Below are 13,725 nucleotides of genomic sequence, written 5' to 3'. Positions count from 1 at the left end.
GTGAAGAGGTGTATACATGGGCTGAGGTATACAGAGGAGTGAGGAGGTGTATACAGAGGAGTGAGGAGGTGTATACAGAGGAGTGAGGAGGTGTATACATGGGCTGAGGTATACAGAGGAGTGAGGAGGTGTATACAGAGGAGTGAGGAGGTGTATACAGAGGAGTGAAGAGGTGTATACATGGGCTGAGGTATACACAGGAGTGAAGAGGTGTATACATGGGCTGAGGTATACAGAGGAGTGAGGAGGTGTATACAGAGGAGTGAAGAGGTGTATACATGGGCTGAGGTATACAGAGGAGTGAAGAGGTGTATACATGGGCTGCGGTATACAGAGGAGTGAAGAAGTGTATACATGGGCTGAGGTATACAGAGGAGTGAGGAGGTGTATACATGGGCTGAGGTATACAGAGGAGTGAGGAGGTGTATACAGAGGAGTGAAGAGGTGTATACATGGGCTGAGGTATACAGAGGAGTGAGGAGGTGTATACATGGGCTGAGGTATACAGAGGAGTGAAGAGGTGTATACAGAGGAGTGAAGAGTTGTATGCATGGGCTGAGGTATACAGAGGAGTGAAGAGGTGTATACAGAGGAGTGGAGAGGTGTATACAGGGGAGTGAAGAGGTGTATACAGAGGAGTGAAGAGGTGTATACAGGGGAGTGAAGAGGTGTATACCGAGGAGTGAGGAGGTATATACATGGACTGAGGTATACAGAGGAGTGAAGAAGTGTATACATGGGCTGAGGTATACAGAGGAGTGAAGAGGTGTATACAGAGGAGTTAAGAGGTGTATGCATGGGAGTGAAGAGGTGTATACAGAGGAGTAAAGAGGTGTATACATGGGCTGAGGTATACAGAGGAGTGAGGAGGTGTATACATGGGCTGCGGTATACAGAGGAGTGAGGAGGTGTATACAGAGAAGTGAATAGGTGTATACAGGGGAGTGAAGAGGTGTATACAGGGGAGTGAAGAGGTGTATACAGAGGAGTGAAGACGTGTATACATGGGCTGAGGTATACAGAGGAGTGAGGAGGTGTATACATGGGCTGCGGTATACAGAGGAGTGAGGAGGTGTATACAGAGGAGTGAAGAGATGTATACAGGGGAGTGAAGAGGTGTATACAGAGGAGTGAAGAGGTGTATACAGGGGAGTGAAGAGGTGTATACAGGGGAGTGAAGAGGTGTATACATGGGCTGAGGTTTACAGAGGAGTGAAGAGGTGTATACAGAGGAGTGAAGAGGTGTATACAGGGGAGTGAAGAGGTGTATACATGGGCTGAGGTATTCAGAGGAGTGAAGAGTTGCATACAGGGGAGTGAAGAGTTGTATACAGGGGAGTGAAGAGGTGTATGCATGGGCTGAGGTATACAGAGGAGTGAAGAGGTGTATACAGAGGAGTGAAGAGGTGTATACATGGGCTGAGGTATACAGAGGAGTGAGGAGGTGTATACAGAGGAGTGAAGAGGTGTATACATGGGCTGAGGTATACAGAGGAGTGAAGAGGTGTATACAGAGGAGTGAGGAGGTGTATACATGGGCTGCGGTATACAGAGGAGTGAGGAGGTGTATACAGAGGAGTGAAGAGGTGTATACATGGGCTGAGGTATACAGAGGAGTGAAGAGGTGTATACAGAGGAGTGAAGAGGTGTATACATGGGCTGAGGTATACAGAGGAGTGAGGAGGTGTATACATGGGCTGAGGTATTCAGAGGAGTGAAGAGCTGTATACAGGGAGTGAAGAGGTGTATACAGGGGAGTGAAGAGGTGTATACAGAGGAGTGAAGAGGTGTATACATGGGCTGAGGTATACAGAGGAGTGAAGAGGTGTATACAGGGGAGTGAAGTGGTGTATACATGGGCTGAGGTATTCAGAGGAGTGAAGAATTGTATACAGGGGAGTGAAGAGGTGTATACAGAGGAGTGAAGAGGTGTATACATGGGCTGAGGTATACAGAGGAGTGAGGAGGTGTATACAGAGTAGTGAAGAGGTGTATACAGGGGAGTGAAGAGGTGTATAGAGAGGAGTGAGGTGGTGTATAGAGGGGGGGGGAGGAAGAGTATATAGAGAGGAGACGAGGTGTATACATGGGGTGATGTGTGCAGTGGTGTATATAGGGGAGTAAAGAGGTGTATACAGTGGCATGAGGGGTGTATACAGGGGACGAGGAAGAGTATACCGAGAGGAGAATGTGTAAACATGGGCTGAGGTGTACAGAAGGGAGAAGAGGTGTATACATGGGCTGAGGTGTACTCTATGTATGCATGAGATGTATACATGGGCTGAGGTGTACAGAGGGGAGAAGAGGTGTATACACATGGGCTGAGGTGTACAGAGGGGAGAAGAGGTGTATACATTGGCTGAGGTGTATTCTATCTATACAGGAGGTGTATACTTGGGCTGAGGTATACACAGGAGTGAAGAGGTGTTTACATGGGCTGAGGTATACAGAGGAGTGAGGAGGTGTATACAGAGGAATGAAGAGGTGTATACATGGGCTGAGGTGTACTCTGTGTATACAGGAGGTGTATACATGGGCTGAGGTATACAGAGGGGAGAAGAGGTGTATACATGGGCTGAGGTGTACTCTATGTATACAGGAGGTGTATACATGGGCTGAGGTATACAGAGGGATGGGGTGTATACAGGAGGCGTACACAGAGTGGTTTGGAGGTGTGTACAGGGGAGGGGTGTGTATACATGGTGTGGGGGTGTATACAGGGGATAAGTAAGTGTACGCAGAGTATGAGGAGGTGTTTCCAGGAGGGTGAGCGGTGCACACAGGGTGTGAGGGTGACACAGAGCACTGCTGGTGTGTGTACATGTGAGAAGACCTCGCACACTCACCGCATTCATGAAGTTTCCCGCCTTCAGCACCAGCCTCAGGACCACGTGCAGCTCAGAGCAGTCCAGGATGTCTGGAAACAGGAAGTGGTAAATGTGAGAGAGAACTCTGGGAGAGAACTGGAGAGCCCACTGAGTACATATCACTTACAGGCCCCTGGATGCCACTGTACATTTACATGTAACAGACCCAAACAGACCACCGTGCACATCCAGCTTACAGATCCACCACAGTCCGCTGCCAGCATGCCTCCAGCGTACAGACCCACCACAGCCCACTGCCTGCATCCCTCCAGCGTACAGACCCATCACAGCCCACTGTCAGGATGCCTGCAGGTTACAGACCCACCACAGCCAACTGTCATGATGTTTGAAGCTTACAGACCCACTATAGTGCAATACCAGGATGCCTCAGCTTACAGACCCACTACAGCCCACCACCAGGACGCCTGCAGCTTACAGACCCACCACAGCCCACTGCCAGGATGCCTGAAGCTTACAGAAGCACCACAGCCTAGTACCAGTATACCTCCAGCGTACAGACCCACCACAGCCCACTGCCAGGATGCCTCCAGCGTACAGACCAACTACAGCCCACTTACAGGATGCCTGCAGCTTACAGACCCACCACAGCCTACTGACAGAATGGCCCCAGCTTACAGACCCACCACAGCCCACTGCCAGGATGTCTGCAGCTTACAGACCCCCCACAGCCCACTGCCAGGATGCCTCCAGTGTACAGACACACCACAGCCCTTCTATGCTTTCATTCAGGAAAGAGGTAAAAACCTGGCTGTTTTCTTCTAGTTAGACCCAAGTCTTGACAGATCCCTGGTATTCTCTGCATCTACCCAGCGCCAAGACGCCCATCGGCAAACACACGCTTTATAAATTCATAAATCAATCAATCACAGATGCACCACAGCCCACTGCCAGTATACCTGCAGCTTACAGACCCACCGCAGCCCACTGCCAGGATGCCTGCAGCTTACAGACCCACCACAGTCCACTGCCAGGATGCCTGCAGCTTTCAGACCCATTACAGCCTACTGACAGAATGGCTCCAGCTTACAGACTGACCACAGTCCACTGCCAGGATGCCTGCAGCTTACAGACGCACCACGGCAAGGATGCCTCCAGCGTACAGACCCACCACAGCTTCCTGCCAAGATGCCTGCAGCCTACAGACGCACCACAGCCCACTGCCATGATGACTGCAGCTTAGAGACCCACCCCAGCCCACTGCCAGGATGCCTCCAGCATACAGACCCACCACAGCCCACTGCCAGGATGCCTTCATCATACAGACCCACCACAGCCCACTGCCAGGATGCCTTCAGCATACAGACCCACCCCAGCCCACTGCCAAGATACCTGCAGCTTGCAGACGCATCACCGCCAACTGCCAGGATGCCTGCAACTTACAGACCCACCACAGCCCACTGCCAGGATGCCTGCAGCTTATATACCCACAAGAGCCCACTGCCAGGATGCCTGTAGCTTACAGGTGCACAACACACACTGCAATTTACAGACGCACCACAGCCCACTGCCAGGTTGGGTACAGCTTACAGACGCCCCACAGCCCATGGCCAGGATGCCTCCAGCGTACAGACGCACCACAGCCCACTGCCTGGTTGGGTACAGCTTACAGACGCCCCACAGCCCATGGTCAGGATGCCTCCAGCGTACAGACGCACCACAGCCTATGGCCAGGATCCCTGCAGCTTACAGATTCACCACAGCCCACTGCCTGCATCCCTCCAGCTTACAGACCCACCACAGCCCACGGCCAGGATGCCTCCAGCGTACAGACGCACCACAGCCCACTGTCAGGTTGGGGGCAGCTTGCAGACCCCATGATGCCTTGCAGCTTTGTATATTTTGTGTATCGTTGTCATGTTACCTTGGTCGCCATCACCCGGCTGTACGTTTTTGTGTCATTGCTTGCACCGTGTGATCGCCTTCACACCCAAGCACCGTTTTTCACCCTTACAACCTATGTCTTATGTGAAATTCTTAATACAAATGTGGAGAAGTGTGGCTCAGGGGTTAGAGGCGGCAGACCCAGAAGCTGAGATCGGTCCTGGACCAGGGTTCAATTCCCCGCCTCGGCGGGTCTTGGGCTAAAAATTCCACGGACTCGATAATTCTCACCCCGGTGCCTCCTCGACTCACGGGTTCACACTCTGCGACTCTGGGCAATAGCTTGCTTAATCTCCACAACGGCCCCTCGCGGCGGGATGCCTGACTTTCACCTTGTGGATACCCTGCTATCTCACAGGGGAATACCAGGACGGGTTCCCTAAGCAAGCGCTGGGAAACCCACTGCGGGTAGCTGTGCGCTATATAAGCTCAACTACATCTACAAACTGATACACGTATGGTCTAACTCCAAACATCTTTTTTTAATAACATTTGTTTTCAGGGCAGATTTATTACTATCTGTTGTTACAATGCTATTATAATAAAAGTTACCTAACTTGACCTTGTACCTTTTCGTATTGATTCCTGGGAGGGCGGCTCTATGCTTCTAGTGGCTGGAAGAAATGTGGGGTCTACTTGAGGGGACCATGTCTGCTGAGGAGCCACCAGGCTGTCCTAGGACAGTGCCTAAGGTGGAAGGATGAGAACGAGGTAAGTCTGAAGAACTGTGGGGTGCACCTGAGGGACAATATCTGCTAAGGAGCCACCAGGCTGTCCTAGGACAGCGCCTAAGGTGGAAGGATGAGGACGAGGTAGGTCTGAAGAATTGTGGGTCCACCTGAGGGGACCATATCTGCTGAGGAGCCACCAGAACTTGAGATGACCGGGCACTCTTTGATTCTCTGTGGGAGATGCAGAGCACATGGGAGATGCAGGGCACTCTTTGATTCTCTGAGGGAGATGCACAGGCACTCTGATTCTCTGAGGGAGACACACATGTACTCTTTGATTCTATGTGGGAGATGCACAGGCACTCTCCGATTCTCTGCGGAAGATGCACAGGCACTCTTGGATTCTCTGTAGGTGAGGCATGGGCACTCTTAGATCCTCTGCGGGAGACGCACAAGCACTCTTGGATCCTCTGCGGGAGATGCACGAGTACTCTTGGATTCTCTGCAGGAGATGCACAGACACTCTTAGATCCTCTGCGGGAGACGCACAAGCACTCTTGGATTCTCTGCAGGAGATGCACAAGCACTCTTGGATTCTCTGTTGGAGATGCACGGGCACTCTTTGGTTCTCTGTGGGAGATGCACAAGCACTCTTGGATCCTCTACAGGAGATGCATTAGCACTCTTGGATCCTCTGCGGGAGATGCACGAGCACTCTTGGATCCTCTGCGGGAGAGGCACAAGCACTCTTGGATTCTCTGCAGGAGATGCACAGGCACACTTTGGTTCTCTGCAGGAGATGCACGAGCACTCTTGGATCCTCTGCGGGAGATGCACAAGCACTCTTGGATCCTCTGTAGGAAATGCACGGGCACTGTTGGATCCTCTGCGGCAGACGCATCAGCACTCATGGATCCTCTGCGGGAGATGCACGAGTACTCTTGGATTCTCTGCAGGAGATGCACAGACACTCTTTGATCCTCTGCGGGAGATGCAGGAGCACTCTTGGATTCTCTGCAGGAGATGCACAGGCACACTTTGGTTCTCTGCAGGAGATGCACGAGCGCTCTTGGATTCTCCGCAGGAGATGCATGAGCACACTTTGGTTCTGTACAGGAAATGCATGGGCACTCTGTCTGCGGGAGATGCATGGGCACTCTGATTCTCTGTAGGAGATGCATGAGCACTCGTTGATTCTCTGCGGGAGATGCACGGGCACTCTTTTCCTGCGGGAGATGTACGGGCACTCTTGGATCCTCTGCGGGAGATGCACGAGCACTCTTGGATTCTCTGTAGGATGTGCACGGGCACTCTTTGGTTCTCTGCGGGAGATGCACGGGCACTCTTGGATCCTCTGAGATGCACGAGCACTCTTGGATTCTCCGCAGGAGATGCATGAGCACACTTTGGTTCTGTACAGGAGATGCACGGGCACTCTCTGTCTGCGGGAGATGCATGGGCACTCTGATTCTCTGTAGGAGATGCATGAGCACTCGTTGATTCTCTGCGGGAGATGCACGGGCACTCTTTTCCTGCGGGAGATGTACGGGCACTCTTGGATCCTCTGCGGGAGATGCACGAGCACTCTTGGATTCTCTGTAGGATGTGCACGGGCACTCTTTGGTTCTCTGCGGGAGATGCACGGGCACTCTTGGATCCTCTGAGATGCACGAGCACTCTTGGATTCTCCGCAGGAGATGCATGAGCACACTTTGGTTCTGTACAGGAGATGCACGGGCACTCTCTGTCTGCGGGAGATGCATGGGCACTCTGATTCTCTGTAGGAGATGCATGAGCACTCGTTGATTCTCTGCGGGAGATGCACGGGCACTCTTTTCCTGCGGGAGATGTACGGGCACTCTTGGATCCTCTGCGGGAGATGCACGAGCACTCTTGGATTCTCTGTAGGATGTGCACGGGCACTCTTTGGTTCTCTGCGGGAGATGCACGGGCACTCTTGGATCCTCTGAGATGCACGAGCACTCTTGGATTCTCCGCAGGAGATGCATGAGCACACTTTGGTTCTGTACAGGAGATGCACGGGCACTCTCTGTCTGCGGGAGATGCATGGGCACTCTGATTCTCTGTAGGAGATGCATGAGCACTCGTTGATTCTCTGCGGGAGATGCACGGGCACTCTTTTCCTGCGGGAGATGTACGGGCACTCTTGGATCCTCTGCGGGAGATGCATGAGCACACTTTGGTTCTGTACAGGAGATGCACGGGCACTCTCTGTCTGCGGGAGATGCATGAGCACTCTTTGATTCTCTGCGGGAGATGCACGGGCACTCTTGGATTCTCTGCAGGAGATGCATGAGCACTCGTTGATTCTCTGCGGGAGATGCACGGGCACTCTTTTCCTTCGGGAGATGTACGGGCACTCTTGGATCCTCTGCGGGAGATGCACGAGCACTCTTGGATTCTCTGCAGGATATGCATGCACTCTCACTACTCTGGGTCCATCTTGATAAACCTATTGGAATCCTTACACTGTGTGTAGGTGGTGAGGGGTCATGTACCTGTTCTGTAATCCTGGAGACATTGAAGCTCCTTCCATAAATACTCAGAATATGGGATCATTTTATTGGTTTTCTGGTCCTAACAATGGTACAGAACACAAGGATACGTGATCCAAATTCTGAATAAGAACCAAGGAAGTGTGTACACAAGGATGCACTACACCCGTCATGCATCGTTTGATCACTGTTAATCTTGAGCCAACATTTCTGAAATGTGTGAAGCATCAACACTGCAGGCAGTCTTGGTGTCCACTTATTATGTCTGTAAGAACGCGTGGTACTGCTTTTCATATGTATCTTTAGTCTACAATGTATAATAAACTATATAAACGCGGATGTGCTCTTGCAGTCCTGGGTCTTGTACACACCTGTATAAAACTTCTAAAAACATTTTTTTTTTTAAGTAGAAAAGCCAAGCTGCAGAGTGCTAGGATGGATGTAATCAGAACAAGCAAGGTTAGGCAGCACTTACTTACCTGCATGGCACCCGCCTAGGAGTCATGTTCTTGTCCCAACGTGAGGTTGGGTCCGAAAGTGCAATGAAAAGATGCTGCCTATGGGTATCACCAGGATCACCATGGTGTGAAATTGAAGACTTTGAGAGGATCCTCAAAAGCCCTTTGTCTTTGACACTCGTTTCATATTCTTTACGGAGCCATCTCGCTTGAGAACAAATAATCTCACACACTCATATCTTCTTCACCTGCATATGAAGATCCTCCGGCTGGTAAAGTGGAGTTGAAGTCCAGGAAGTCGACCAAGGTCTAGAAGATAAAGTGTCTTTGAAGTCTGGTGACTTGCTGCTGTCGAGCTGTGCATAGACATAGGTACTTCCGAAAGCTATTGAACCTAAAGCCCATGCTTAAACCCTGAAATAAGGTCAGACGTTTATGAATGTATGGATGCCACCTACAGACAGGGTACTCATGGGCGCTGGAGCATTGAAGCTTGCAACTTGCAGTCGTCTGTTGACAAACGCCGTAAAACCTAAAGGATGGCTGAGAAAAGAAATGGTCCTCCTGTCCACACTCCCCAGATCTTTCAGCAAGCACCCTCGAGGCCGCTGGATAGCTGGCAACAGGGATCGAGCTCACCTCCGATGAGTCGCAACAGCAGGCAGGTTGTGTGAATACCCGCACTATGCGAGTGAGTGACCTTCACTCTTCCATCGATGGCTTCCAGGAGACAATGTACGTGTCAGATGAGACCTTTCTGCAGGTTTGCCTCACAGGAACTCAGGCTTGTGTTTGATCCTATAGGGGGATCTGTTTCTGGTCTTTGAAAGAAGGTACCTGGACGAAGGTGAAGCCTCAACGCCAGCGAGCCCAAACTTTAGCACAGACCAAAGGATCTGCTCTTCTTCACATAAGATATCCTGGGGTAACAAAGACTGAACTGTAAGATGCTAGGCCTGGGTCTGTGAAGCTTCAAAGGGCAGACTGGCCCAGCCGACCTTCAGTGAATGACTGAAGTCTCTCTCTGCCTTATTGCCCTATTGCCCAGGCACTCCGTGAGCACATGGTGGCGGCATGGATACAGCATGGTAATACTGCAGACTGTACCTACAGCCACATTGCTATGAACCACCCTATACTATACAACACGATTTATAAAGTGTACGGCTGCATTCAAAGAGGCGTCCCAGGGCTAACGGTTCAGAGATGCACTAAAAGGAAAGACCCAAACCGAAGCATGGTGCCTACTTATCAAACAGGTATGTGTTCAAAAGTTTGTGTAAAACAGGTTTAGAGGGGGAGAGGCGAAGGGTTGAAGGCAAAGAATTCCATAGCTTAGCCTTTGAGTAGGAGAAGGAGTGGCCCTTTCTTCTTGCCTTACTGATCCTCGGGATATTTACATGCTTTTGCCCATTGGAGCGAAGTGCTCTCACGTGATGATAGGGAAGCAGTCTTCTTCTCAGATAGCTGGGTCCTCTATGCTTGTAAGCTCTGTAGGCGAGGATGGCACTGACATACCATTACTACTGGTATTATTTCTGAGCTGCCACCATCGCCACTCTCTAGGTACATGGACTGTGAGGCAGGTCTCTAGAAAGGTGAGCTAAAGACAAGTCTGGATCCTGTGATAAATGTGCAGAGATCCAGGGATTAGAAGGATAAAAACACAGGGATCGGAGCCGCTCCAAAGACAGGAGTCTCACAGGGAGCCAAGATGGAGCTGAACCGGTGGTCTTCAGACACTCAAAGCTGCTATTGTCTTTCCTTCAGACACTCATTTAAAGAAGAAAGAAGAGCCAGGGGAGTCAAATGTAGAATGCTGTAATTCTTTAGCTGCTGAAGCTCCTAACTTTAGCAAACACAATGCCTCAGGTTGAGACATTAAAGCCCTCCTCATGACATGGACTGTGGCCCAGCTCCCATCCCATTAAAGAGGAATGTTTGGAGGCGGCTGATCCAAGGGTGCCCCAGGTGAGCGGTTCCTACCTGAGCACAGGTGATGTTCCAGGAACTGAAGGAATCTATTGTAACACCTTCAACTAAACATCACAGACAGACTGCCCACCCAGGACAGGTAATGGACAATTTCTAATCTTCAAACACAAATCTTGGAACAGGATGTTAAATGCCGAGCACTTCTAAGAGGAGGCAAAGCATGCGGAGTGCTCATTCCAGAACGGCCCTAGGAGGTGGCAGGACGGGTGCTAGAGATGTGTGGGCTCTGAGTATGGCCCTAGAAGGAGCTGTGAACCTGTATCCTTTGGGGACTGGACATTCCTGTTGAAGAACCTCAGAACCCAACTGTATCCGACCCATTTGTTGCAGGTGAGCGCTCCAAGCGGCACCTTCTCTCTCTCTCTCTCTGGCACCGACTTAACTTCGATAAAGTCCATCCTACAGGGGTGTGGATCTCAGCACTAAAGAGGAGAACTCCCCCCCCCCCCGCAGGCAGCAATGTTTCCTTCATTGAAAGGGGAGGAACCCCCCCCCCCGCAGGGAGGTGTAATGAGTGACTGCACTGGAGACAACGCACTAGTGAAAGATGCTTGTCGATGCTGCCAGGCTGCCTTTCACTGTGCAGGCAGCAATGCGGCCTTCATTGAAAGGGGGAGGAACCCCCCCCCCGCAGGGAGGTGTAATGAGTGACTGCACTGGAGACAACGCACTAGTGAAAGATGCTTGTCGATGCTGCCAGGCTGCCTTTCACTGTGCAGGCAGCAATGCGGCCTTCATTGAAAGGGGGAGGAAACCCCCCCGCAGGGAGGTGTAATGAGTGACTGCACTGGAGACAACACACTAGTGATAGATGCTTGTTGATGCTGCCAGGCTGCCTTTCACTGTACAGGCAGCAACGTGGCCTTAATTGAAAGGGGGAGGAGATCCCCCCGCAGGGAGGTGTAATGAGTGACTGCACCAACCTGCAGGTTGATGTCTGGGGGTCCTTGGCATCCACAATACACACTTTCAAGGAGCGCACTGACTGTGCATCCTTTTTGGGGCACTCAGTCAGTGCATCTGCTAATGTCCCCTCTGCCTTTTCGCTTGTAATGTGGCACAGCCACAAAAATACAACAATTGTACCTCATTTCTGTGGGGCCACATGCCATACAGGTGGTGCATGCCCACTTGAGATCATGATAATGCACCTTTAGAACGGACATGATCTGCAACAATGTGCAACCATTTCCGTGGTACCAAAGTGACCGTACGCCACCTATGTCCCGCACTCATCCTATAGTGCCAGTGCTCTTTGTGCCAATTTCAGGTTACATCAGAGCACTATCAATTACGTTGCCTCAGTCACTTTCTCTGGAAGAAGCCATACTCCTTTGCAGATCACTCATTAGTCTTCCTACATCATGCAGGCTTCGTCGCCCATCATACCTTCCTGGATACACACCACCTGGACACCATAATCCCCACAAAACACTTCTGGGATGTGGAGTGTGCTTTCCCCCCTTCAGATCCCACACAGAGATGAACAATCACAGACTGAGTCTGGAATTTGGCCACAGCATTTCTCCTTGTTTATGTAACTCATGATCCTCACCCTCATGCACACCCAAAGCATGGATACCCACCTTGTGCGGACTCCTTCAGAACGCGGGCTGAAGTGCGTAGACTCACGACTGTGGTTCGGAACTGCTTCCGCAAGATCATCGCCTCCAGACGCAATGTGTAACTGAGACCAAAAGACAAATAATTCACATGTAGAGGGTACAGAGAGGGGTGCGTTTACAAACGCCGAGAAGGTTTTGATTGATATATGTATATACACACACCCACCTATATAAATATATATATATCTATATATCAATATCTTTATCTATATGTATATAGATATAGACACACACACACACACACACTGAGAAAGTTTCCCTATAGAAATGTACATAAATATACCCACACAGACACATACACATACACACAGACATGCACCCACCCCCATACATGCACACCCCACACACACATCCACACAGACACGCATACACACATGCACCCAGACCCGCATGCACCCACCTTATACATGCACCCACCCCACACAATGCACAGACACACACACAGACCCACACAGCTGGAGAACCTTGCACTCCAGGGTCCCTTCACATGAACGTTGTACAGCCCCCTGCAATTACTTCAGATACTTTTTAGCACCTTCTATCTGCATCTCACCGGCTGTGCTCTGTCCCTATCTCTCTCTTATACACGCATGCACACCCATACCCACTCATACGTGTACATGTGCACTCTTACAGACAAACACAAATGTCCAAAAAGAGGTCCCCTTCGCATGCACACAGTACAACTCTTCAGGATTGCAATTTGTTAATGTGATTAGTTCTAATGAAAGGAGGTGTGTCTACAACATTTTTAATTATTGGTTTATAGTATGTGTAATGCATTCATTAGAAGGTAATGTTTCTATGCAATGCACATCATCTTTAAAATCCCTTTACCTCGGGACATCCAGCAGCAGTGCCAGGAACAGCTCAGCTTCGCTCAGGTTGGACCGGTCTCCCCGGAAGGCCTTTAGCCGCTTCACCTGTGGAGGGACAGCAGGTTTCAGACTTTGATACTAGGGCCCGAACATGCATTTATGGGTTAATGAAGGTCTCTCAGGAGGCAAGAAGAGGACATTTAACCTCTAGTTGGGACACTTCCTTGAAATATTGAAAGAATCTGCGTCATAAGCGTGGACGTATCTGCAATCTCTACCGGTGCTGTAGATTCACAACTAGAATGTCCCTCGGCATTCACTTATGGGTTAATGGGGGTCTCTTAGGAGGAAAGAAGATGGCACTTAACCTCTGATCAGGGGACTTCCTTGAAATATTGAAAGAATTCACTTCATAAGCGTGGAAGTATCTGCAATCTCTACCTGTGCTGTAGATTCACACCTAGAATGTCCCTCGGCATTCACTTATGGGTTAATGGGGGTCTCTTAGGAGGAAAGAAGATGGCACTTAACCTCTGATCAGGGGACTTCCTTGAAATATTGAAAGAATTCACTTCATAAGCGTGGAAGTATCTGCAATCTCTACCTGTGCTGTAGATTCACACCTAGAATGTCCCTCGGCATTCACTTATGGGTTAATGGGGGTCTCTTAGGAGGAAAGAAGATGGCACTTAACCTCTGATCAGGGGACTTCCTTGAAATATTGAAAGAATTCACTTCATAAGCGTGGAAGTATCTGCAATCTCTACCTGTGCTGTAGGTTCACACCTTGAATATCCCTCGATTCACACCATTCCTCAGATTATTAGGCAAACTGTCGCATTAGATTAGCTCAATCCTTTCATCTGCTTCACA

At 50.2% G+C, this 13,725-nt stretch overlaps 1 protein-coding gene across 2 annotated transcripts in view; it reads right to left on the bottom strand.

Moving 5' to 3' along the window:
- LOC146829731 (uncharacterized) overlaps positions 1 to 13,725 on the bottom strand; it is a 170,483-nt gene that overhangs the window by 63,830 nt on the left and 92,928 nt on the right. For both annotated transcript variants that reach the window (XM_085608453.1, XM_085608454.1), the window contains exons 5-7: positions 12,872 to 12,957; positions 11,996 to 12,096; positions 2,847 to 2,917 (exon numbers count right to left, since the gene is read on the bottom strand). In XM_085608453.1, coding sequence (XP_085464579.1) covers positions 2,847 to 2,917; positions 11,996 to 12,096; positions 12,872 to 12,957 — 258 coding nt within the window. The remainder of the gene's footprint in view (positions 1 to 2,846; positions 2,918 to 11,995; positions 12,097 to 12,871; positions 12,958 to 13,725) is intronic.

This window comes from Triturus cristatus, chromosome 5_2 (genome assembly GCF_964204655.1).
Source record: "Triturus cristatus chromosome 5_2, aTriCri1.1, whole genome shotgun sequence".
Taxonomy (NCBI): Eukaryota; Metazoa; Chordata; class Amphibia; order Caudata; family Salamandridae; genus Triturus; species Triturus cristatus.
Note: the sequence above shows the minus strand (reverse complement) of the source record. Positions and strands in the feature narration are given on the sequence as shown.